This window comes from Simochromis diagramma, unplaced genomic scaffold, assembly GCF_900408965.1.
Source record: "Simochromis diagramma unplaced genomic scaffold, fSimDia1.1 OVJJ01000466.1, whole genome shotgun sequence".
Taxonomy (NCBI): Eukaryota; Metazoa; Chordata; class Actinopteri; order Cichliformes; family Cichlidae; genus Simochromis; species Simochromis diagramma.
Window position 1 is genome coordinate 2,089,491 of NW_024387287.1, and position 27,355 is coordinate 2,116,845.

Here is a 27,355-nt window from a genome sequence, read left to right on the forward strand (position 1 = left end):
AAAATGTGAAATACATAAATAATTAATTAAATGTGTCAATAATTAATTAATTAAATGTGTCAATAATTAATTAAAATGTGAAATACATAAATAATTAATTAAATGTGTCAATAATTAATTAATTACATGTGTCATAACTATTTATTGAATTAATTAATTCCAATTTTAATTAATTATTGCCACATTTAATTAATTATTTAATGGTGTATTTAATTAATGCATTATGGCAGTCCTGGCACTCCATACATGGGTAGCAGGAAGCATCAGCTAAAAGCCACGCCCCTGCTACTTCCATACCGTGCCACCAGAGGCGCAACAGCTGTTCTCCAATCCAGTAGGTGGCGGTATTCCACCTTAGAGCTGTTTGCCATTGACACTAAAGAAGAGAGCGGGTCGCGCAGATAGTAAACGGAGTAGTCGACACAATGCTGGAACGAAGTGTGCGCTGAGAAACTATATAAAGATCAACCTTTAAAGTATACTGTTTGACGTCTTTGGGGTTTACTAAAAACCAACGCAGTCAAAGTCAAACTCAGTGCTTTAAGGTCCTTGGAACACGCGGAGACGCCCCTTGCAGTAGCAGCTAACTTGAGTTATCAGTATAACGTACAGGTGTGTGGGGTCGTGGGGAGCTCGGTGACTTGTAGAGTATTCAGAAGCCTCGGGGGCACAATGTAAGAGGACGGTTTGTGAAGAACGACTCCATCCACGGTAAGGCACACCCACGGCTTTGACTTAGCAAGTCGTTAGTGAAGCTAGCCTTAGCTCCTATCGAAGTTGGTTGACAGGTCAGCTCGTAGTTCGTAATTTATCCTTGAGCAGCTACTCCAGACTGTTAACAGGACTTTGTGTCATGGTCAAGAACAAAGATGGAGGAACATATGAGAAACAGAAGCTTAATCAGAGATTGTGCAGCCGGAGTACTTGATGACATAGATTCGATTGCACAAAGATGATGAAAGCGTCAGTGTTAAAAGAGCTTGGCGCAACGTGCCGAGTGTTTCTATTTTATTTGTGTTTATATTAAAAGCAGCATTAAGAGCTTGATGGCACTGCTGCAATATTATCTTCAGCACTGTGTGAAAGGTCGCAGGGGCGGTGACGGAGCGCAACCAGCACGTTTAGCTGGTTTTGACTCTGCGTAAATGAGGTGAAGCTTTCATAGATCTGCAGTGCCATCTTTGTCGGTATTCTCATAAACCCGCACTCACATAGCGGGGGTGCCGCTAAAAATGATAAAAGAAACTTGCTTAGTGTTCATTTGTGGTTCGAGGCTGATAATTTGTTTCTGATTTAGATATAGCAGTTGTGAGGTCAGTGACTGCTACAGTCTTTCACAGTGGGCACTTTTTTTTTTTTTTTTTTTTTTTTTTTTTTTTTAAATCTTCTTTATTTTAACTTATTATTATTTGTACTATGCTTCATCCAAAGTTTATTTGTAACTTTTGAAAATACATTTTAGATGTTAGGTATTTTGCTGTTTGTTATATTGCTTGTTTATTTAGGTTCTATAGGTTCTAAAATCACAGAGCCAGCTTTCCTAGTAAGTTTATTCAGTGTGTTACTTTTACCAGCTCTGATGCTGCTGCCACAGCAGAAGACAGCAAAGAAAAAGTACAGTAAGCTTACCACAACTGACTGACAGGTAATCTCCATCATATTGCTGCCCATGTTGAAGGATATCAGCTTCCTTAGCAAATAGGGGCTTCTCATTCCGTTCTTGTTTCCAGGCTTTGTGTTGGTCATCCACTTCACCCTGTTGTGGATGTGGACGCCCAAGTACTTTTACTCCTTGTCCCAGGATAGACACGGACTGTGTAGCCATCCTCTTCGTTCTGAAGATGACCCTTTAATTTGGTATTTTTTTACATTTAGGAGCCATTAGTCTGAGAGAGGGAAACAAGGCTGTGCTTAAAAACACACAGAGCAGAGTGTTAGCCAATGATAATATTTAAATAAATCAGATAATCAGCTGTCAGAACATCAGCAAAGTTACCATAGTGACAACATTATTTGGCTTGGCGCTTAAAGGCTTATAAGACCCAGACTGTAAATGGTATCTTCTTGCTTTAGAGATCAAGAGAAGAAGTTGCTCTACATGTGTGTTCTGTGCTGTGAAAATGTATTCAAAGAGAGAGAGAGTGAAAAACAGCTGCTTTCTGCTTTTCTTAAACCAATCTAAATATAATAGAACTGCATCAAGCACTGAAATGGCACTCCTTTCATTCAAATACCTCCAGATCAAAAAGTATACATCTGTTGCCTTTGAGGAGCACCTTGTGGGAAAGGGGACACATTTTCCTACAATTTGAGGATCAAATGATGGCTCTAGATTGAAAATTGTGGATTCCCCTGCTGGTTGAAGAGAAAAATGTAATTAGATTTATTTTCTGCCCAGCCTGTTGCCTAAATCAGTCTATTGCTGTCAGGTTGATTCGATGTGGAATGACCTCTCTATGTCAAATGTTTGGGAGGAAAGATGCCTAGAGTAAGAAAATTGACAGATTATTGATATGAATGAAGATGTTTGGTAATAAATGTTAAGACTTTATTAACAATAAGCCATGCCTCAACGGTTGTTTTGGTTTCTTTATTAGAAAAATGGTGTGAGAGAGTGTGATAATGATAATTGTAAAGATAACAGTTTTCGTTTACAACAAATAATAGGCTGTCACCAATGAAATTGTCTTTTAAGGCTACCCCTGGCTAGCATGCAGTGCACTATTAGACGAGTATTGGCCGAATTCCTATTTCAGACAGCTTGTCAGTCCAGTTTGCAGTAAGAAAGTAAATGTGCTTGCACTGAATAATGTGTCGCTTTTGCTAAACATACTGGGCGTGTCTGTGATGTTTTATCTTTCTAGTGCCATGTCTCTGGTATTTCCACGACTCGGCACCAACCCATTTCATAGCAAGAAGGAAAAAAGAATCATGGCGGAAGTGAACGCATCACCGCTTAAACATTTTGTCACAGCAAAGAAGAAGATCAACGGGATCTTTGAGCAGCTGGGGGCTTACATCAAGGAGAGTGCTTCCTTCCTGGAAGGTAGTACAACACCGAACACACACTCTTACCACTTTACTACACGTAAAAGTCACAAATGTAAAGAGTCTTGCTTGAATTGATATTTTTCTGGACTCTGTCCAAACCACTTGGCCATACCTATCAGTGTTGCAGTGCTTTCCCAGCTTGTATCTTTGATCCTGCTACCATGCGCTGGCCAGTCCCAGGTAACCTTTGTGCTGTCAGCTGGGATAGACTGTTGTTATTTTATTTCCCCGCAGTACAGATAGCATGACAGCAGCCTGCATGCTTTTTGTCATAGAGACGCTTTAAGCCTGCTGTGGGCACGTAGTACAGTCAGAACATTACTTGGAGACACAAAAAGACAACAGGGACCCTTGCATTCATTAAGGTCAGCTGGCCACAGAAGTAGCACATTCTTCAGTTTTCAAATGCATTTGGATCGATGATTGATTGATTGATCGATCAACTGTGTGATGTTTATGACCTAAGCATCAGACCCCAAAATCCTGAGGGGGCGGGGGGGGACTAGACTCATTAATTTAAAAAAAAAAGTGTTTCTTATCCGATTACTCTATTAACCGATGGATTACCAAAATAATCGATAGTCGTAACCCTAGTCTGTTTCACACTGAATTATGTGAGTGTGCTACATCCTGTAGACGATGAGCTGTAGCTTATAGTCGAGGCACACTGAAGTTCACAGGGAGTGGTCAGTAAAATTTATCAGCACAAGCCTGATATACGGCACTACACAACACAGGAAATCCAATTAACGCAGTAAGATCATGTTGAACGCAAGCACATGTCTGGACAAAGACAAAAAAGATCTCAAAGATCTTCTTTGTCAGATTACCCCACCCCCCCACCTCCACCCCCCGCACGCCTGAACCAAAACCTCTGATAATCTGTGGCTGGTTGCTTAGTGTGTTTTGAATGTGTGTTCTGTTGTTCATGCTACAGCCATCAGTGCTCACAGAGTTTGAATGAGGTGATCTGTCCAGCGTCATACTATTTCTTTCTCAGTCAGGCCTTTTTTGTCATTGAAGGTCTGTGTTTTGATCTTGAGAAGGTGGCATAAATCACTTTGAATGAATATGATAACTTTCAGCATGAAAAGCTAACCTCCGCCTGATGACTTTGACATATTAGATGCATACAAAAGTGAAGAGCTAGACCCGGTTGCCACGGAGGAGCAGGTCCAGGAGGTCCAGGGTTATCTTGCCAAGGTGACCGGCATTGGAGAAGTTCTAGCCCGCCGGCATATGAAGGTGGTTTTCTTTGGAAGGTATGTACACTTAAAATAAGTGCGAGTTTATTTCATGACTCGAAGTAGAATTGTGTGAGATGCTGATCACAGCTTTGCTACGTGTTCTTCAGGACCAGTAATGGGAAGAGCTCAGTAATCAATGCCATGCTGTGTGACAAGGTTCTGCCATCTGGGATAGGACACACTACCAACTGCTTTCTGAGGGTGGAGGGCACAGATGGGAATGAGGCCTTCATCCTCACTGGAGGCTCTGAGGAGAGGAAGAACATAAAGGTGAGCAAAGCCGACTAAGTCGACTCTGTGTGGAAAGGAAGCTTCATATCTGACTGTTATGTTGTCTGTGGTTCCAGACAGTGAACCAGCTGGCCCATGCTCTCCACCAGGATGAAGATCTGGATGCTGGCAGCCTTGTTTGTGTCATGTGGCCTAAGGCCAAGTGTGCTCTGCTCAGGGATGATCTAGTGCTGGTGGACAGGTCAGATACATGTTTTGTGGAATAATTCTAGGGGTCTTGCAAGTAGTTGAGGCCATTTTTAAAGTCCAGTTCCATTTCCAGAAAATGTGTGGTCCCACTGAAAATGTAAATCAAATTGCAGTGATTTGGAAATCATTTGAAGTGTGTGTTTAATAGTCCAAAGACAAGGTGTCAGAGTTGGAAAACTGAGAAATGTGTTCTTTTAAAATATATGTTCTATCTGAATTTGAAGCCACCAACCTGTTTAAAAAGAAGCTGGGACAGGGGTTATAACAGACCTGAAAAGCTTTGCCTTGCTTTTCTCACAACTAACAAACTTGAGAGCATCCTGTGGAGTCTATACCTTGTAGTAAAGTTGTGAAGTTAAGCAATATAAGAATAGTATTTCTCAAGTCAGATTTTGAGATTGCATCACGTATAAACATGTCATTCAAAGAATTTGGATTAAATCTCTGCAAGCAAAGCACAATATGAAGACAGCAGTACGCTAAAAAACAAATCAGAGCTTTAGCTAAGGCTAACGACCTCTCCAAGCAGCCTCAGTCAAACACCACACCCTCACATACAAGTTCTCTTTCAGCATTTGCACTGTTTTCACTTAAAATTTGGAAACACAGCTGCCGGTAAAAGAAGCTGTTTTATATTTATTTAGCTGCCCCCTTGAAATCTAAGCTTTATTTTAGTGCAGGGGTGGGCAACTCCAGGCCTCGAGGGCCTGTGTCCTGCAGGTTTTTTAGTTGTCCTTGATCCAACACAGCTGATTTAAATGGCTAAATGACCTCCTCAACATGTCCTGAAGTTCTTCAGAGGCCTGGTAATGAACTAATCATGTGATTCAGGTGTGTTGACCCAAGGTGAGATCTAAAACCTGCAGGACACCGGCCCTCGAGGCCTGGAATTGCCCACCCCTGTTCTAGCGTGACAGCTGCATGCATGACTTTAAATTTGATCCATTTCAATTTGCAATGGTTACTCGGTGTGCTCAATTCTAACTCTGGCATAGCCTAATAAAGAACACCACAGCGAAATGAACTGACTGAACAGTTATTAATGGTCATAAATGGCCTATAGATGTAACTGATCAGTCTGCGTTGTAGTAGCTATAAACGGTGTAACAGACTCAGTAGCACTAGGAATACACAAAAAAGAGATTTCTGCATTATCAACTGAATGCTTGAAAATCTGCATGACAGTTTGCAACCCTATAGCTTTACAGCAGAGCTTCATTCTGTTTTAATTAGGTAACACTCAGCAGGTTGCATATATGAAAGGCTGCTTCGCTTTTCTACTCATCTGTGATCTCCAAAGTGAGTGAAGGCAGAGGCAAGAGTGAAATGCTGGAAGCTGAAGTAGCAAGAACGTTGTTCAGAGTTCAGAAAGGAGTTGAGACAAGCTCTGGGGAAGTTCAGCTGTAGTGCTAAGGGTAACTGCAGAGGAGGAGATGCAGAGTGTTGGTGTGACAGAGGAGGATTCTGGGATAGTGTGAGATGAAGGCAGATAATCTGCTGTGGCGACCCCTAAAGGGAAAAGCTGGACAAACAAGGTGGTGGCTTCGTTACTGTAGGTGGCTGACTTTATGGAAAGATGTTGGCTGACTTGAAGCAGAGTGAGACCGAGGCTTGTCTCACAAAAATGTCCCAAACCGTATTTCTGCTTCACTATAAGTGTATTTGATATTGGATTTAAATTTTCTTTTTAATGAAAGTGGCTGTGCTGACTTGGCGAGGACTCTGATTCTGTTGTTTAACATCATGTTTGCATCTCAAGCCCAGGGATTGATGTTACCACAGAGCTCGACAGCTGGATCGACAAGTTCTGTCTGGATGCTGATGTGTTTGTTCTTGTGGCAAACTCTGAATCCACGCTGATGCAAACGGTAAGAACTGCATGAAGAGATGAGGTTCAAACAGGACTGTTGATGACATGTCAAAACAATCTGAGTGAGGGGATTGTGTGACGCTGCTGTGCATTGGGAACATTTTGCTTATATGGTGTTTTCCCTGTCAAAAGTCGTGTGAGGAGAAAACATAATCCAGACAAATAATTTCTTTTAACAGGCACAGGTATTCATGCTTTACCGCCAACACAATTAAATTCAACAACTGACATGCGTAGAACTCTGCAGCTTTGTGCACAAAGAAGCCTGGTTTTTGCACACTGCTGCAGTTTGATGCTCTTGTGGGTAGCTGTTGGTGCTCACAGCTGAATCCTGCTTGCTCAAATGAACTCCCTTTTGACTGTTTGGAAGCAGGAATTTAATTGCATGAGTGCCAATGAAAACATACTACCTTGAAATTATTTACTTGGATTGTTGTTTTGTTTTTGTTTTTTTTGGCACATGACCTTTGGCAGAAGAATAATTCTATAGTTGCCATCAGGAAAGGTCATCACAGATGAATCCAAAGTATTTCAAAGGGTTCTTTTTCTTATGATGAAAGATTTCTGTCCTGATGGGTCTCATTCAGAGTAACAGTGCCTCCCTCAATAATGCTGGTTTGAGTATAAAGAAATGTGAATCTAACATTTTTTTTGCCAACCATTTGTATTTTCTCATTCACGGATTCCTTTTTTTTTTTTTTTTTCTTTCAAACATTGGTACATTTTCATCCTGCAGGAGAAGTCCTTCTTTCACAAGGTCAATGAGCGACTTTCCAGTCCCAACATTTTCATCCTCAACAACCGCTGGGATGCTTCTGCCTCAGAACCTGAATATATGGAGGAGGTCAGTTATGGTGTATACACAAAGGACTTCTTTATGGCTGTTGTAACACTAGCAAGAGTGTCCACTTCAGTTTAGCATTTACCATTTGATGTCTCACATGGGACATTTTGGTCTCCTAACAGCTAAAGAGGTGTCCTTGTTGCTGTAGTGGGCAAATTTAAAGACACGATGATGACTTTGTTAAAGTTGTGTGTGCATGAATGCGTATTAGCTGTCAGGAGGTACTACAAACCTTAAGATGGTCCTTATTGTGGCTTGTTGGTTACACACTAAAGGGCACTGTTCCAGGAGAAATCACCTCAAAACTCTCAATACCTGTCTAAAGATTCATTTTTTTTTTAATAATGTGTTAGTCTGATGCTGCAGTGTGTCCTCTTTGCCTTGTATTAGAAGTTTCTAAGAGAGTTTATGAAACGTTTCTATTTAATTTTTCTTAATACCGTAAATGTATAAATCTCAATGTGGCATCACTTCCTCATCCAAAGAAAGCTTTGTTCTGGTAGGCTTTGCCTTTGTGATTCTTGCTAATTTAAGTGTGTTCTTGCTCAACCAGGTCCGTAGGCAGCATATGGACCGTTGCACTAATTTTCTGGTGGATGAATTGGGCGTAGTGGACCGAGCCCAGGCTGGTGACCGTATATTCTTCGTTTCTGCCAAGGAAGTACTTCAGGCTCGTGTGCAGAAGGCTCAAGGAATGCCTGAAGCAGGTGAGGGAACCAGTCTGTGCAATCAAAACTCTGGAAAGGTTTGAATTTTGAAATACGCAGCAAAAAAAGTTCCTTGACAAGCTCTGTATAATGATAAGATTGTACTAGATCGATCGGGGCCCAGGTTGTTGACTGCCTCTGGTGCTGTTGGCCAGTGGAAGGCTGGTAGGTACTGGGCTACTGTTGGCCGAAGATGAGACGGTGAGAGAGGAGAAAAGGCAGGATTGTGGAGAGTGGGTACTTTAAATGTAAGGACCATGACTGATGTGATGGACAGGATGAAGGTAGATGTTTTGTGCATGCAGGAGACAGAGTGGAAGGTAAGCAAGGCCAGAAAACACTTTCTGCTTTTCTTTACAGCCATGTGACAAGGTTATTAATCCCATCATGGTGCTACACAGCCATTTGTGAGTGTCTGTAGCTAAGGAGGTAGAGGAGGTCATTTATCTAATCAGAAAAGCTGTTCCCGTCTCCAGTCTGCATTTATTGGAGTGTTAATGTTAGAAAAAATGTACTTCGTGTAGAAAGAAAAGTCCTTGTGCAGTGGGGCAAAAAAGTATTTAGTCAACCACCGATTGTGCAAGTTCCCCCACCTAAAATGATGACAGAGGTCAGTAATTTGCACCAGAGGTACACTTCAACTGTGAGAGACAGAATGTGAAAAAAAAATCCATGAATCCACATGGTAGGATCTGTAAAGAATTTATTCGTAAATCAGGATGGAAAATAAGTATTTGGTCAATAACAAAAATACAACTCAATACTTTGTAACATAACCTTTGTTGGCAATAACAGAGGTCAAACGTTTACTATAGGTCTTTACCAGGTTTGCACACACAGTAGCTGGTATTTTGGCCCATTCCTCCATGCAGATCTTCTCGAGAGCAGTGATGTTTTGGGGCTGTCGCCGAGCAACACGGACTTTCAACTCCCGCCACAGATTTTCTATGGGGTTGAGGTCTGGAGACTGGCTAGGCCACTCCAGGACTTTCAAATGCTTCTTACTCACTCCTTTGTTGCCCGGGCGGTGTGTTTTGGATCATTGTCATGTTGGAAGACCCAGCCTCGTTTCATCTTCAAAGTTCTCACTGATGGAAGGAGGTTTTGGCTCAAAATCTCACGATACATGGCCCCATTCATTCTGTCCTTAACACGGATCAGTCGTCCTGTCCCCTTGGCAGAAAAACAGCCCCATAGCATGATGTTTCCACCCCCATGCTTCACAGTAGGTATGGTGTTCTTGGGATGCAACTCAGTATTCTTCTTCCTCCAAACACGACGAGTTGAGTTTATACCAAAAAGTTCTACTTTGGTTTCATCTGACCACATGACATTCTCCCAATCCTCTGCTGTATCATCCATGTGCTCTCTGGCAAACTTCAGACGGGCCTGGACATGCACTGGCTTCAGCAGCGGAACACGTCTGGCACTGCGGGATTTGATTCCCTGCCGTTGTAGTGTGTTACTGATGGTGACCTTTGTTACTTTGGTCCCAGCTCTCTGCAGGTCATTCACCAGGTCCCCCCGTGTGGTTCTGGGATCTTTGCTCACTGTTCTCATGATCATTTTGACCCCACGGGATGAGATCTTGCATGGAGCCCCAGATCGAGGGAGATTATCAGTGGTCTTGTATGTCTTCCATTTTCTGATGATTGCTCCCACAGTTGATTTTTTCACACCAAGCTGCTTGCCTATTGTAGATTCACTCTTCCCAGTCTGGTGCAGGTCTACAATACTTTTCCTGGTGTCCTCCGAAAGCTCTTTGGTCTTGGCCATGGCAGAGTTTGGAGTCTGACTGTTTGAGGCTGTGGACAGGTGTCTTTTATACAGATGATGAGTTCAAACAGGTGCCATTCATACAGGTAACGAGTGGGGGACAGAAAAGCTTCTTACAGAAGACGTTACAGGTCTGTGAGAGCCAGAGATTTTCCTTGTTTGAGGTGACCAAATACTTATTTTCCACCCTAATTTACGAATAAATTCTTTACAAATCCTACCATGTGAATTCATGGATTTTTTTTTTTTTTTCACATTCTGTCTCTCACAGTTGAAGTGTACCTCTGGTGCAAATTACTGACCTCTGTCATCATTTTAAGTGGGGGAACTTGCACAATCAGTGGCTGACTAAATACTTTTTTGCCCCACTGTATGAATGGCTGAATGAGGCGTGTTGTGTTAATTGCTTTGAGTGCTCGAATATAAAAGCGCTATATAACAACCAGTCTATAACATAGTAGGCTTGACCAGTAACAATGTAACGTTAACAAGTCTAGTCATAAATACGAAGTCTGTAATGTACATGCAATGTCCATTTAAAACTTCAACTTTACCTTTGACTTCCTTGTAGCATGCTATTAGTTTTGTCAGTGGAGGAAAAAAAGGTGGGATGGGGTCACATCCCTGTCTTAAACATGGTTTAGTATCCTCTAAATATTTTACTTTCATACGCCACTCTTTGGAAAACCTGTGTGTTGAATTGTGTGCTGTTTGTTTCTCCAATGGCTCTGTTTGTGTTTTTACCAGCTTCTTCCTTTATGCAGCCCTCAGCTCTGCTCACTCACTAAAACCTCAACAGCACCATCTGGTGGACTAAAAGTGCAATTGACTTTAGTATATAAATAAAATATCACACGCACAGCACCTCTGCATACATAGGTTTCTATGGCTATGTCCACACGTACACGGATATTTTTGAAAACGCAGATTCTTCTATGCGTATGGGCCTTTCGTCCACACGTAAACTGTGTTTTCAGTCACTGAAAACTTGATCATAAAATGCAGATTGTAACCATGATCATGACCAGTGATCAAAGACCATTATGGACCTGGCAGTCATAGTAGGGGTGGGTTTTGATAATCGATTTATCGATTAAAATAGATTCTGGCTTGGATAACGTGATATCGATTCATTAAAATCCTGGATCGATTTTTTTAATATAAATTAATTTTGCCCGAAATGCCAGAATCTCAGGTTAAACCTCACAAAATTTCGAAAACCACCAAACAGCTCAAACAGCTTTAAATGAGAGCAGGAACACGGATTCTGCACAAAGACTTAAACACAAAGCGCGGACCTGCGGATCAGAATCAGTGAGATGTCGCCTTTCTCACCCGATGGCACGGACACGGTCGGGGCTGAAAACCGACAGCTCACTGATTCTGATGTTTCGGCGGGTCCGCGCTTTGTGTTTACGCCCATTTTGCGCTGATTCTAAAGCTGTTAGTTTTATCTCTCTCCAAACAATATTGACCGAACCAGCTGCAAAAGAAGATCCAAACTACGCTTCACATAAACATCGTCATGAATTCACTCTGATTTTTGCTTCCACCACGATAAAATCACACTTCATGCACAAATTTAAACTTTATAAATTATGCAAAACGCTTAGCCTTGTCTCTAATAAAACCGCTGTAACTTCAGAGGTAATGTTCATATGTTGATTAATGGTTTTATTTTGTTTTTGATGTACTGCAGAATATTTTTATAAAATCCCAGGCCAGGAAAGTCGCCTTCATGTTTTTCTGTTTTATCTTCAGCTACTTTGACACAAAGGCATCTGCTGTGATGCTCACACCTTTGATAAAGTCTGGAAAGGGTCAGCTTCCTTTTTATAGATACAAAAATATGTAAATGTACCGATCTGAATTATAATATTTCTGACTGTCTGAGGCAAAATTTCCCAGATTCAAATTGAATTGAATTAAATCGAATCGATTCAGGACCTTGTGAATCGGAATACATACACGGGTATTTTTGAAAATTGAGATTTTTCATTTAAATGGAAATAACGTGGCGTCACGCTGTGATGCCACGTTGTTGTTTACATGAGAGAAATTTCTAGAATTAAAAAAATACTGTTGCTGTTAATCTTACTATCTGCAGTTTTTACACACTTGCTTATATACACACACACACACACACACACACACACACACACACACACACACACACACACACACACACACACACACACACAGTTACTGTCCCTCCATTTACAAAGACAGAGGCATCAGAGTGAACTTCGGACGTGGCTTCTACATTCAATACAGACGCTCTCACAACGCAAATTGGTTTTAAATAAATGTAATTTCTTTTAAATTAAATTTATGTATGTTGTATACATTTTTTTTCATTCTTAAGTTGTGAGTCTACACCAGCCAAAATACTCTTTAGTTATTAACATTTGAAATGATGAAGGCACTTGAAAAGTAATGCAAAATTAACTGCCTTTTCAGAAAAACACAAACTTTTCAGAAGTACTTGAGATTTTATGAACGTACAAAACCCGGTTTACTCTTTCCCTCCCAGACTTCTTGACTTCTGATTGGCCAACATTTCTACATGGTTAGGATGGCATGGATTGGCATGTTCTTCAGAGCGTTTAACTTTGTTTTTGGCGTTTACATGTGGATGGAGATTTTTTATTTTTATTTATTTTTTTTTTTGTTTAAACGAAAATGGAAAATCTGTTTTTGAAAATATTCGTGTATGTATGGACGTAGCCTATGACTGCCAGGTCCATAATGATCTTTGATCACTAATTGTTGATCAATGGTCATGATCATGGTTACAATCTGCTCTTTATGATCAAGAAATTGACCAAGTAAGACCCCAGGTGCAGGCTGTGTAGAGATGCTCATGAGACAATCCAGCGCATAACAGCAGGGTGCAAGATGCTAGCAGGCAGGACATACATAGAGCGCCATAACCAAGTGGCCGGCATAGTGTACAAGTCCCGAGGTCACCACCCGACGGCGTTGAAGAATGTCCGAGCTAAGATCGTGTTAGATTTCCAGATACAAATGGACAAATTGGTAATGGCTAACCAAGATAGCCAGATAGCTATACCGAATGAAAGCAACATCAGGAAGAAGGAACATGAGAAGCAGGAGAAGTACCAAGGGTTCAGAGAAGAGGTGGAGGGTGAGGGTAACAGTGGTCCCAGTGGTAATCGGAGCACTTGGTGCAATGACCTACAAGCTAGGCGAGTGGCTCCAGCAGATCTCAGGAACAACATCCAAGAACTCAGTCCAGAGGAACACTGTCCTAGATACTGTGTAGGACCTTCAAGCTCCCAGGCCTCTGGTAGAGGACCCAAGCTTGAAGGATAGACCGCCCGCAGGGGCGAGGGGGGAATTTATTTTTTAATATAAAAATAAATGGATATATTTATATTAATTAATTATTAGATTAGATTACTGATAAGTATTAGAAAATGTTTAATTTGGCTTATTCTTTGTGTTTAAATAGATTTAAAAAAACAGAATTCTTGTGCCACGTAAAAGTTGTATGTGATCTGTATAAGAGTTTTTTGAGTTTGAATAGACTTTAAAGTGAGGTGATAAAAAGTGTGAAACCCACTGTAGCGCACATTCTCACTCCTGTGCTGTTTCAGGTGGCGCTCTTGCCGAAGGATTTCAGGCCAGAATGTTTGAGTTCCAGAACTTTGAACGGCGTTTCGAGGTAAGATCCTCTAAACTAGAAATGAGATTTGATCTAATTTCTGTATGTTTGAATTGGTATGCTACATATGTGCACCAAATTTCATACATCTATGTGAAACACACAGTTGGAAATCCTAACATCCATCTGTACGTCAGTGGGAAAATATATTCAAAAAATGTCCACCTTATACTTTCCTACACTTAAATTTGGGCTTTGCTTTTGTTTTATTAATTTTAATATAAAGTAATCCAGTCAGTGAGGTGATGTGGGGGGGGGGAGGTTTCCACAAAGGGTGGTATCTCTTCCCCTGAGCCTCCGTTTTCTAGCTATTTTTCTTGCAGATATACTGATAGGGTTCCAGATTGTGTTATGTTTCTGGTGTGATGCACATGTATTAACCTGATCCCATCAGCTGCTTGCACGGCTTGGTAGTAAGATGGTGTAAAAATCAGAGTTTCTGACTCCAGCTTGTCGGTCTGGTGAACCACCTGTCACCCAACTTGAAACAGTCTCGTCCACAGTACTCATTCATAAAGTGTTTTACAAACCCGAACATTATGACCAACAGATGCATTTTACTTTCTCAGTGCAGCTAGCCAAACAACACAGAGTCAATTACTGGTAAAGGGGGAGACGGAGAAAGCAGATATTCTTGATTTGTTACCATAAAATCCATTGTTGTAGCCAGGGACAGCACAACAGTTATCCTCTTAAACTGTTTTTTAGTTTTACTGTTCTTATTGACCGCAACCAACCAACCAACAAACTCTGGGATGTCACATTTTGTACTGGAAAAAGATGGCGCTAAACATGTTATAAAAAGCACTTATTTCATAAATCCAGCTACATAGAGTTTTATCTATGCCAGTTTTTGAAAGCAGGGCTCCATGGTGTAAATTAGCTTTCACATAGAGCTTTCTGTGCCTGCACTCATCATGTCATTGTATTTTTATTTTTTTTTTCACTGTCCTGTCTGTGACTGTAGCAATCAGAATTATTGTCTGAAGGCCAATAAAAATGCCCAACAGATTTATTTTTCCAAGTGTACCATTACTGCTTTTGCTATACTGGTCCACTTGATGTCATACTTTAATAGATTTCAGGATTTTTATGTTTTTACTTCTGTTCTGTTATTACAATCAGAATAGACAGGACTGGGGTATGGGGTATTATACATGATTATATATCCCTATCTGTAAATAACGACTATCATGTTAATTAATGCGCATTGTCCTGTTGAAATAAAAAAATATTCTTATGCAGATTATGTAACTTAGTCTAACTACATTTGTGATTTAAAGCTGGAAATTTACCTTCAATTCCATCAGATCCAGGGTCATTCAGTTGCATTCTGTCATTTTTCTTGATTTGATATCTGAATTGCTGTCTGTCTGCTGTATTTAGGAGTGTATATCACAGTCTGCAGTGAAGACCAAATTTGAGCAGCATACAGTGAGGGCCAAGCAGATCTCTGAAGCCCTGCGTCACATTATGGATTCGGTATACATTGCTGCACAGGAGCAGAGGTGAGTCTGTGATTAAAAGCAGTATTTGTATATGCTGAGACTTTAAACCACAGACCCCCAAAAAGCATTGCCCTCCTCTTTTAGCCACAGAGTGCCTGGGGAAAGAATTCCCATAAATGGTTTTCATTGTGATTAAGACCCATGTGTGCAGCACATCTCCATCTTGAATAGACTTTCATTCTAAACTTAAAAAGCTGTGTGGGTTGGTGTGTAGAGTCTATTGTTTGGAGACCAAAGAGGACCGTCAGGACCGATTAGAGTTCATCGACAAGCAGTTGGATCTACTGACCATGGACTGTAAGTCCAAGATCAAGAAGATTACTGAGGAGGTGGAGAGACAGGTGAATCCCGGCACAGTGTGACTGTCCTGGTTTATGTGGATTCAGCTAAAAAGAGTGTGGTTGTTCTTTTAGGTTTCTAATGCCATGGCAGAGGAAATCAGGAAGCTCCATGTGCTGGTGGACGACTTCCATATGGACTTCCATCCATCACCAGTGGTGCTCAAGGTCTACAAAAATGTGAGTTTAACTTTAGCATATTCTTAGACTTTTACATTTACTCAGGGCCTTCTCGATATGACGTTCTTCTGCTTCCCTGGCCGCTGTGTCGGTGAGGATGCTATTCGTTCTGTGTGGTAACATCCTGAGGGCACCCAGTTTGTGCTCCAGTGGATGATGAGAGTCAAACCCTAAATACTGATCCGTATGCTTTGGTCTCGAGTACACGTCAACTTTTAAATGTACTCCATTACTGATGGAAATCTCACAGTCTAACAAGGCTAACCTATCATTTTTTTCATATCCTCCCTGGTCAATCATTAAGGAACTGACCTCACAGCCCATTGTTCACCACTGGTGCTAGTTCCAGTCATTATGCAAACTTGAATGAGTGATGAAATATTTCTCCCACTGAAAATGCTACGTCCAGATGAACAGAATCAACTTTTTAGGTGTAGTGAAAGTACATCAAGGTATGTTAATTACACAATATTGTCCATGAATTCTACTCTCTGCCAGAAAATCCTGAAAGAGAATGTTTGACCATCAGTTCATGCTCTGAAGCTCAAGCCACCTGGGTTATGCAGCACAACAGTGATCTGAAAAACAGAAGTCCACCTCTGAATTTCCCAGAAAAACAAAATGAAGGTTTTGGAGTGGTGTAGTCAAACTCTGGTCTTAAATCTGATTGTGATGCTTTGGCATGACGTTAAACAGCCCATTCATGCTTAAAACGCCTCCATTATAACTGTATTAAAATAATTCTGCAAAGAAGAGTCGGCCAAAATTTCTCTTCAGTGATGTGGAAAACTGATTGCCAGTTATCACAGATACTTGATTGCAATTCTTGCTGACAAAGAGTGGTATAACCAGTGATGATTTAGAGGGCAGTCACTTTTTCACACAGGAAACATCTATGTCAGAGAGTAGACACAGAACCATATAGACCAGGGGTCTCAAACTCAGAGGAGCTGTGGGCTGCTGCTGCTGCCACTGTCATCTCATTGGAGGGCCACAGTGATCAAGTAGAACAAAAAGAAAAACCAAGAAAATATCCACAAATATTTCCAAAAATGTAGTGCTTTTCTTTATTTTAAATATTCTATGATAAGAAAAATCTGCAAAAGTAAGCACAATTGTTTTCCCCCCTCACTCTTAGCTAACTGAAGCCTTTCATTGAACTACCAAATACAGTGGGGCAAAAAAGTATTTAGTCAGCCACTGATTGTGCAAGTTCCCCCACTTAAAATGATGACAGAGGTCAGTAATTTGCACCAGAGGTACACTTCAACTGTGAGAGACAGAATGTGAAAAAAAAATCCATGAATTCACATGGTAGGATTTGTAAAGAATTTATTCGTAAATTAGGGTGGAAAATAAGTATTTGGTCACCTCAAACAAGGAAAATCTCTGGCTCTCACAGACCTGTAACGTCTTCTGTAAGAAGCTTTTCTGTCCCCCACTCGTTACCTGTTTGAACTCATCATCTGTATAAAAGACACCTGTCCACAGCCTCAAACAGTCAGACTCCAAACTCTGCCATGGCCAAGACCAAAGAGCTTTCGGAGGACACCAGGAAAAGTATTGTAGACCTGCACCAGACTGGGAAGAGTGAATCTACAATAGGCAAGCAGCTTGGTGTGAAAAAAATCAACTGTGGGAGCAATCATCAGAAAATGGAAGACATACAAGACCACTGATAATCTCCCTCGATCTGGGGCTCCACGCAAGATCTCATCCCGTGGGGTCAAAATGATCATGAGAACGGTGAGCAAAGATCCCAGAACCACACGGGGGGACCTGGTGAATGACCTGCAGAGAGCTGGGACCAAAGTAACAAAGGTCACCATCAGTAACACACTACAACGGCAGGGAATCAAATCCCGCAGTGCCAGACGTGTTCCGCTGCTGAAGCCAGTGCATGTCCAGGCCCGTCTGAAGTTTGCCAGAGAGCACATGGATGATACAGCAGAGGATTGGGAGAATGTCATGTGGTCAGATGAAACCAAAGTAGAACTTTTTGGTATAAACTCAACTCGTCGTGTTTGGAGGAAGAAGAATACTGAGTTGCATCCCAAGAACACCATACCTACTGTGAAGCATGGGGGTGGAAACATCATGCTATGGGGCTGTTTTTCTGCCAAGGGGACAGGACGACTGATCCGTGTTAAGGACAGAATGAATGGGGCCATGTATCGTGAGATTTTGAGCCAAAACCTCCTTCCATCAGTGAGAACTTTGAAGATGAAACGAGGCTGGGTCTTCCAACATGACAATGATCCAAAACACACCGCCCGGGCAACAAAGGAGTGGCTCCGTAAGAAGCATTTGAAAGTCCTGGAGTGGCCTAGCCAGTCTCCAGACCTCAACCCCATAGAAAATCTGTGGCGGGAGTTGAAAGTCCGTGTTGCTCGGCGACAGCCCCAAAACATCACTGCTCTCGAGAAGATCTGCATGGAGGAATGGGCCAAAATACCAGCTACTGTGTGTGCAAACCTGGTAAAGACCTATAGTAAACGTTTGACCTCTGTTATTGCCAACAAAGGTTATGTTACAAAGTATTGAGTTGTATTTTTGTTATTGACCAAATACTTATTTTCCATCCTGATTTACGAATAAATTCTTTACAAATCCTACCATGTGGATTCATGGATTTCTTTTTCACATTATGTCTCTCACAGTTGAAGTGTACCTCTGGTGCAAATTACTGACCTCTGTCATCATTTTAGGTGGGGGAACTTGCACGATCGGTGGCTGACTAAATACTTTTTTGCCCCACTGTAAACAAATTTGTACTCTCTTTCTGGCCAGACACGTGGCAGCACTTCTGCTATCATTTTGTTCATATTTAACAAAATGAAAATGCAGACATGAGTGTACACATTAGTGTTTGACTCTCTTACTGAACTAACACAGTTTGTACTCTGTTTTTACCTCGGCCAGGTCCACGACTCTGAACCATGGTAAAGAGACCTCTGGTTAATACGTCGGGTTCCGTGTCGGGCTGGTAGCCGGTAGTTAGCTTTACTGTCTGGGTCAACTTTGCTAGCGAGAGACAGAGAGAGGCGTTAAAAGGCTGCTCCAACAGAACTCTATTGTTTCGGAGGCGGCGAACACAGTGTACAGTTGACTCTTAACAGCTTACTTACAGCTGGGCTCGTCAGGCACTCTGCAATGACTGTAGTGGTTATTATATTTACGTGCTTCATCTTCAGTTTCTCATCGGTCGCGACTTGTTTTCAACTCTCCTTTCTCTCTCTCACTCACACACACACACACACACACACGAGTGGGGCAGTCCCACTCATTTTCCCTGCTGCACGGACCACACTGTTCGTGATGTTTATAGACCCTTCACTACATGAACTATGACGCGCTGGGCAACTCTTCAACCCCTTTTTCAGCATTTTGGCCAATTCTCTCTAAACATTTGGCCTTTTATGTTTAGTCAGGTCAGTTGTGGCCCCCAAAAGCCCTTCTCCAAAAGATGGAAATCTACTCACTGACATTGACACTTGCCCCATCCCACCATCCACAGAAAGTCACAATCTGGGTCTCACTTTGGACTCCACAGTTTCATCCCAGGGTCATATAAGGGATGATATCAGGACCGTGGACAGCTCCTTGGGGCATTTGAAGTAGCAGAATGTTTCAACATCGCTTGAAAAAAACTGCCAGCTTTTGAACCAAAGCCTCCCACTTGTCGCGTATATCTGAAACATTTTGTCCTGATTCCTGCAGTTTGAGATTATGCTCGTTGAGATGTCCAGTTCTATCAGCAAGATACTTTCTACAGATAAGCCATCTAACAGCACAGTGGAGCGGGATGTCTTTGTATGAGCTTTCCATCTCCTCGAGCAGAGACTGGAATTGGCACTAAGTTAACGTTCCTGGGCCTGAAGCTGATTTTCACATACCAACCTCCCCAGTGTGTGCAGCTTTGCTCTAAGGTCCAAGACGTATTAAATCTGGCTTTTAGCTGGGCTTGGACCTTCCTTCCAGCTTCCCTTAACCAGGTCCAACACCCCCGTGACCTGGAGTACCTCAGCAAACAACTGAGGGTCTAATCAGCGATCCAATTGCATAAATCCTCGTGAATGAACTTTCAAATCATGGACTTTAAAGTCTTTTTCAGCCTCTCCACCAGCCTGTCAGTCTGAGGGTGGTAGACACTAGTCCAAACAGATTTAATGCCAAATAATTCATACAGCTCTTTAAGTGTACCTCAGAAGGGGTGTAGCGTCAGGAGGTAGAGCAGGTCATCTACTGACTGGAAGGTTGGTGGTTTGAACTCTGGCTCCCCCAGACTGCATGCCAAATATCTTTGATATTAAGATATAAATATCAAGATTTTAACCCCAAGTTGCTCTCTCATGCATCCACCTTTTAATGTTAGAATCTTAAAAGCACAGAAGAAGTGCTTGTGTGAATGGGTGAATGTGGCATGTTGTATAAAGCCCTGAGTCCTGAGTGCGGGAGAGTAGAAAAGCGCTACATAAGAATCATAAGAGTTCAGTTACCATTTAAGTGTGCAGTCAAATAAGACCTGATAATGGGTGCAAAGAGGCTTTTGGAATGGTCGGCTGGTTAACCATCTGACACTTCAGGCAGGATGCACACCATCAGCGCACATTCTTTTGGATGCCCGGCCAATAAAATATACCTTTTTCCATATCATCATTTAGTTTAGATGTTTGTTAGCGGCCCTGAACCTACACAGTAGAAAAAAGGTTGTCAATTTCCCCTTGTGGGACTAATAAAGGTATATCAATAATCAAAGGTGTCAGTGAAAGAGACATGCAGATTGTGGTCTGTAATGACATCTTATATAAGGGATTGTCGTTAAACCTTTCAAAAAAACTAATGCTTTAACTTTTCTTTGTCATTGTTTGTTGTAGGAACTCCATCGGCACATAGAGGAGGGCCTGGGCAAGAACATGTCAGAGAGGTGCTCCACCTCCATCAGCAGTGCACTGCAGACCACACAGAATGACATGATTGGTAATATGTCCACCTTTCTACTTCAACAGGCTCTGGTTTACGTTAAGCCACTATGAGGTTTTCAGCTATGATTGCCAAACACATGTGTATTTGTGGCATGCAACTAGTTACACTATATGGCAGGGGTGGGCAATTCCAGGCCTCGAGGGCCGGTGTCCTGCAGGTTTTAAATCTCACCTTGGGTCAACACACCTGAATCAAATGATTTGTTCGTTACCAGGCCTCTGAAGAACTTCAGGACATGTTGAGGAGCTAATTTAGCCATTTAAATCAGCTGTGTTGGATCAAGAACACATCTAAAACCTGCAGGGACACCGGCCCTCGAGGCCTGGAGTTGCCCACCCCTGCTATATGGAATAGTTATTGTTTGAAAATTGTGTTGTTGTCGTTATTGCTGTTGTTGTAATTCAAAGCCAAGCAGAAAATAATTCTTTATTTTCACAATGACGCTGCTGTTTTCTGTTCATGTGTGCAGAGGGTCTGAAGCCTTTGCTGCCCAGTGCCGTGAGAGAGCAGGTTGACAAGCTGGTGCCTCGAAGTCAGTGCTTCAGCCTCAGTTATGACCTCGCCTGTGACAAGCTTTGCAGTGACTTTCAAGAAGATATCAGCTTCCACTTCTCTCTGGGCTGGACCATGCTGGTCAACCGCTTCCTCGGACCCAAGAATACCCGACGCGTTCTCATGGGCTACAATGACCAGGTAACATTGCCAGAAGCATAAACTTCCTCAAAGTGTCTACATAAGCAACATTGTATACAATTAAAAAGCATATTTGATGCATAGAATCCTGAAACAAAAAGCATAATCACATACCTAAATTGATATAGAAGGCTTCCTTTTCACCTTCAGCTGTGTCCTACTGTTGGACATGACCAGAATAAAACCAGGACAAACAGACCAGAGCTGGATTGATCTGTACAGGGCCGTGTGCTTTGTGAGGTTATTCGCTGTGTTGTTCATACAGGTTCCTCGCCCAATGGCCTTGACACCGGTCAGCACCAGCATGCCTCCATTTCCACAAAGCGCCATGACCCAGGAGGAGCTGATGGTCTCTATGGTGACCGGTCTTGCTTCCCTCACCTCCCGTACTTCCATGGGTGTTCTTGTCGTTGGTGGAGTGGTGAGGATCTACAAACACACCGCACACAATTAGAATTGAATGAAATATTAAGGAAACAGATCTGTTTTGATGTTCCAGAATCAAAGAGGTAGTGATGGGCAACAAATGTATTATAATGCTCTACAGAGTGAATTGCAAAGCTCTGAAAATGGGACAGTACTTGCTTTTCCTGTTGTGGGATGGGAGTTGAAATGATCTGAACTGTGATGTTTTTGATTACGTGCTGGCAAAAAGCACAATAAAACCACAGCAACAGTGTTTACTCACCACCTGTAACACTTGCCAGAAAGGCTTTCTCATTAAGTTCATCATTTTATCATAGTTTTTATTAAAGAGTTATTCAGATTTTTGCACTATGAAGATTCCAAACTAACTTTTTGAATGCTGATTTTATTTCCTCATGCCTTTTTGTTATTTCATAATAGCCAACCATTAAACGTAGACTTAGTGCTCAGCCTATGTTTCAGACTGACCTTGGTCTTTCATTCTGTGTAGATCTGGAAAGCAGTGGGCTGGCGTCTCATCGCTTTGTCACTGGGCCTTTATGGGCTCCTCTACATCTATGAGCGGCTCACCTGGACCACCAAGGCCAAAGAAAGAGCCTTTAAGAGGCAGTTTGTGGATTACGCCAGTGAGAAGCTACAGCTCATTGTCAGTTACACTGGATCCAACTGCAGCCACCAAGTCCAGCAGTGAGCACACATAATTAGACTAATGTTACAGGAGAGAATGCCAAGTATATTTGTGATCCAGTACTGAATATTGTCGAGCCTTTCTAACGCTGTGTGTGGTTGACAGGGAATTGGCTGGGGTGTTTGCTCAGCTCTGCCAGCAGGTAGACATCACCCGTCAAAATCTTGAAGATGACATCACTGACATGAACAGCAAGATCGAGCTGCTGGACAGCCTCCAGAGCAAGGCTAAGCTGCTACGGTAAAAATGCTAACCTCAACTGTGGCTCTTTGCTCATGCATGCTGTGTGTCTCTCTTTACAATGTAGAGTCTTGGGCGGAGTGATGAGCAAAGTCCTGACTATCAACATATTTCCAGTTAAAATGAAATTGCAGTGGTGGAAAGAGCGAGTTAACTGTCAAACTTGTAAAACACTAGGCATTATTAAACATTTTGTTCACAGGTTACAGGTGACAAGCTATTTCGAAGAGTTCTAGGTTCCAACCTGCTGACAAGCTGGGGTCTTTCTATGTGGTGTTCGCATGTCCTCCCTGTGCCTAAATGGGTTCTCTTCAGTATCTGGGCTTGCTACCATAGTTCAAAGACAGGCACATTAGACTAATTTATGATTTGGAATTGGCCATAGGTGTGAATATGAACAGTTGTTTGCATTAGCCCCATGAAACTGGTGATGCATGCTTCAACATTTCCTGGGTCCACCCCACAGTCTCCTTCCAGTAGGAAGTGCCCGGAACCACTTTTCCTAGGATCCATCTTAATCAGATTCCTGAACCATCTCCACTGGCTCCATTTGATGTGGAGGAATAGCGACTGTATTTCTGTATGTAGTCTGTGTTTTTATACTTTGGTCACTGCTCACCACTTGGGGTGAGTTCAGGAACCAGGCTCCAATGGGGTGGGGGTTGGGGATGAAATGATCGAGTGTCTCTGCAAACAAACAAAAGTCTGGCCCTGAACCTGTGTGCACGCAGCAACACATGTTCTTATATGTGGAGGTGCAACATGAACTTATAGTAAGGCAAATCCAATTTATCATGAACAACATTGTGCTGTCTCTTACTTGTCCACGTGTTCTGTTCAAGTGTGGATGCAAAGAGTTCCCTTGAAGCTGTATCAACCAGCTGTACTTGAAGAAGAGTGACTTCACACTAAATAAATTTGTAGGGCTGGTGTGATTCATCAAGTAATTCATTTACAAATGGACACATTCTATGCTTTTATATGATGATGTAAACATGACAGTTTTGCCCACATGTGTGACTAAAAAGAGACCTGCAACAGAAATGTAATTAACAGCAGCATGTGAATAAAACGCCTGACAACATTAAACCCAGACAGCCCCGAGTTTTTAGCAAAAACATTGATAACACAACTGCAGAGAGTGAAAGAAAACATGTTTCTGGTCCAAAAAGAAAAAGCAGCACATAAACTGGAACCTCGAAGTCCACCAACTACACCAGGCTGTGCCAGGTTCCAAACTGAGTTGTGCAGCCATTCACAGCAGGGCCAGAGTGTTTTTTGCACTGTGCCATGTTAAAGCATGATCTCAGGGTGACTATATTTCTGATCAACACATGCTGTTTGCAGGTGTCTCTTTTAAACATGCAACTTGTTGCATAATTGTCTATTTTTTTATTTTTATTTTTTTAAACGTGTGTTTGCATTTGTGCCTTTTCAGGAATAAAGCGGGCTGGCTGGACAGTGAGCTCAACATGTTCACCCAGCAGTATCTTCATCACAGCAAGTAAAACCAGGTGGAACATCCTCAGAGGGAAAGAGTGGCACCGGAGCAACGTTTTGTACATCTGTTAATGGTTCCTCACAGGTGTATTTGAAGTCACTGAGAGAAATACTAACATTACTTTTAACAGAAGGCGTGGTTTGGATATCTGACATAAGTTGAAGGAGCTGCTAATTAATTGTCATGTAGTTGTGTAGACGTGATGTCAGGATCAGTCTGTTGAGTTTGTCCGTGTTCAGTTGTGGTAATGTGCAAATGAACATGAACTGGCCATCTGTTGATGGCTCATCAGCACTGATAGGTCACACCCACCACCTTCTGTCAAAAACTCTGTCACGCTGTCCTTTAATGGAATTCTGCTTAACCTGGCACTTTCCGCCTGTATAGATGTGATTTTGTGTATACATGTGAACACTGGACAAATACAGAAGTAAGACACTCCACCAGTGAATGGGAAAATGTGTGTGTAGTCATGGTAGTCCATGATATTCCATTGCGTCATGATGACACACACAGACATTTGATGTTCATTTCCTTTATTATTGCTACTGATAAGACACCACACATCCGAATGACTAAAAACATCAGAAATTGCTTTGCAGTTAAATAATAGATTTTATATAACCTTTTATTCTTTTTCTTGTGACGTTGTCAGATTAAGCCACTCTTGCTGTTGCAGATGTAAGGCTTTACTTTGATATGTCCCACCTGCTTACACATTGTTACAGATAAACCACACACACACTCGAGTGAGACAGCATTTCCACCATAACAACGAACGTCTGAGGAAAGACAAAAGGATGTTGACCCAGCCTCCAGAGTCTAATCGGAGCAAGCTCAGTCTTACCTTAAAGGATCTGGGGCCAGACATTAGTGGACACTGCCCCCCAGAAGTCTGGTCCATGTCTTGATATGTCAAAACACTTTGATTGTTATTATTTATTTATTTATTTTTAGTCTCTTTAAAACAGCTGGTCATTGTTGCTCCGACTTGTAAAGTGACAGAGGACAGCTGCACAGTTGGGCCTTTGTTAAGCAGTAGCAGTGAATAATAAGATACAGCAGGTTTTGGATACTCACAGAGTACTTGTTAAGAGCAAACATTCACTGTTTGTTTGCTTTCTGATGCTCTCTGATTAGAAGAACATTTAGAAACTTTTAGAAATGGTTTGCTTCACCTGCACCATTTAGCAGAATTGCAGAAAAAAAAGACTAGAGCCACACAGTTGAGCTTAGACTAGCTAAAGTAAAGAACATGCAACTTTATTAGATTTTTATTTATTAGATTTTTTTTGAGCTGATTTCTAGTCCCAGCTTCTCACGGACATCACAACATCTTTGTGTTTGGTGTTTGGCTCTTCCTTTAAGAAAGCCAATTTGAAAGTTTAGCACTGTGCAGTATGTGTGGAGTAACATTTTTCACTTCCACTAAATGTTGTGCTTTCAGAAGTGTGAGCAGAATGAAATTATTTTGAACTAGAAGCCGTGACAAAGAAGAAACATCACAGTAGATGTGATTTAATTGTCCACGGTTGTATACTGTTTGTGTTGCCAAATGATGCTGCTGTAATAACCCTGTTTTGTTTGGGTTTTTTTTTTTTTTTTTTTTTTTTGGGTGGGGGGGGGGGTTGTTTGTTTTTTTTTTAGGGCAAATATATGCTTTTCATCCATTTGCTCTGTTTCTTTTGTTTTGCCCTAAAGCAAGTGTACACCAACTGAACAGTTTTCTGCCTTTGGGACATTGACAGTACCTGCATGCAGCCTTTACATGCAACTAGTGTAATTTCTTGCCCTATTAAAATGTGTATGTATGTATGTGTAAAAGTAAATAAAGAGAAATTATCAACTATAAAGCTAATACCAAATTTTATTTGTGTGTGCGTGTGTGTGTACGCGTGTGTGTGTATGACCAATGACGTCTTCAAGGACCAGACATCAGGCATCGATCTATTTAAGAGATTACAAAAACCTTTGTTGTTATACTTCATATTATTAACAGGAACATATTACTGTATTTTCATCCACACACTGTTGAGGGGAGAGAAAAATAAATACATTTGTCATCATCATACAGAGCTTTCCTTTTCAACTTTTGTCAATCAATCAAAGCTTTATTCGCCACATGCAGGTTGCCCTGCAGTGAAATGGGACCCCCCCCCCCCCCCCCCCGACCTTACACACACAACACAGACATTACATGGGGATACAGGTCGGAGATCGGTAGCGTTACAGAAAAACACTGAAATATACACTACAGTGGGAAAGTACAAGAGGAAAAAAAGAGACCTCTACTCATGCTGTGCTTCCATGGTAAGACAGCATGAGAACAGGAAACAAAAAAAGCACAACTTTGTGAAAGACATGACAAGCCACAGGATTGGGTGGGGGGTGAGGAGTAATACGAAGCGAACACAGCAGCCGCCCTGCACAGCGCTACCATTCCAGCGCAGCACACAGACCCGCCGTGTTCCCCCGCAGGAAACAAGCATCGAAGGCGTTTGGAAAGGGAGGGGGATGAGTGTGTGCTTATCAGTGTAAGTGTATGTGTGTGCATGTCCATAGTTCAGCTGAGACAGTGTCCTTCGCCCTGCCAGGCTAAGTAAACAGTCTACGAGCCAACCCAGGTGGCATGGAATGGGAAGGAACAGACTAAACACAGTCGTTATCAGGGAGTTGTTTTTCGGCTCCAGCCTCGAGACCGCCGCTGGCGCCAAAGGGGTATCCGCATGAAGTGATGGTGCTTTTTACTTTAGTGCGAACAGCTCATATGAATTTCAAAGCAGTTCTACAGTCCAACATTGGTCTCTCAATCTCCTGTTGGAGAGCCGCGAGCTTCGCCATACTTGCATTCTGTGATGTTGTCATCTCTTGTGCTCAAGGAGCCGATTTCTGAGAACTCACGGCAGTGTGCCTCCCCGAGATGTCATTCAATTTGCGCCCAGAGATCTTATTCCGAGCTAGCCCTTCCAAGATGTATCCAGTCTGCAGTCAGAGATCTTATTCTGAGTATTCACAGCAGCCGTAGCCTCTCCAAGATCTTATCCGTGCTGACTCAATGAGCCCATTTTGAGAAACTCACGCCTCTCCCATCATTCCAATCCCAACAGGCAGCTTTGTGGGGGTTTGAACAGC

General features: G+C 42.0%; 1 protein-coding gene across 2 annotated transcripts; it reads left to right on the plus strand.

Moving 5' to 3' along the window:
• The first annotated feature begins 342 nt into the window (after positions 1-342).
• mfn2 (mitofusin 2) lies at positions 343-26,081 on the plus strand. 2 transcript variants are annotated; one of them, XM_040003727.1, is made up of 18 exons: positions 343-711; positions 2,865-3,046; positions 4,178-4,313; positions 4,406-4,568; positions 4,646-4,770; positions 6,538-6,646; positions 7,385-7,492; positions 8,046-8,199; positions 13,596-13,663; positions 15,050-15,171; positions 15,386-15,512; positions 15,585-15,689; positions 20,567-20,669; positions 21,145-21,368; positions 21,634-21,789; positions 22,285-22,481; positions 22,588-22,722; positions 24,161-26,081. In XM_040003727.1, exons 2-18 carry the CDS (start codon positions 2,869-2,871, stop codon positions 24,228-24,230), a joined length of 2,280 nt encoding a protein of 759 aa, XP_039859661.1. In that variant the 5' UTR covers positions 343-711; positions 2,865-2,868; the 3' UTR covers positions 24,231-26,081. The 2 variants fall into 2 exon arrangements, with proteins under 2 accessions (XP_039859661.1, XP_039859662.1); XM_040003728.1 differs by lacking the exon at positions 343-711 and adding an exon at positions 1,526-1,645.
• Positions 26,082-27,355: the final 1,274 nt, after the last annotated feature.

What these genes read in the sequence shown, in the direction of transcription:
- mfn2 (XM_040003727.1), top strand. Translation starts at nt 2,869, where the DNA reads ATGTCTCTGGTATTTCCACGACTCGGCACCAACCCATTTCATAGCAAG. An exon ending in TCATGGGCTACAATGACCAG is followed by an intron (nt 21,369 to 21,633) that starts GTAACATTGCCA and finishes TTGTTCATACAG; the next exon opens with GTTCCTCGCCCAATGGCCTT. An exon ending in TGCAGCCACCAAGTCCAGCA is followed by an intron (nt 22,482 to 22,587) that starts GTGAGCACACAT and finishes TGTGGTTGACAG; the next exon opens with GGAATTGGCTGGGGTGTTTG.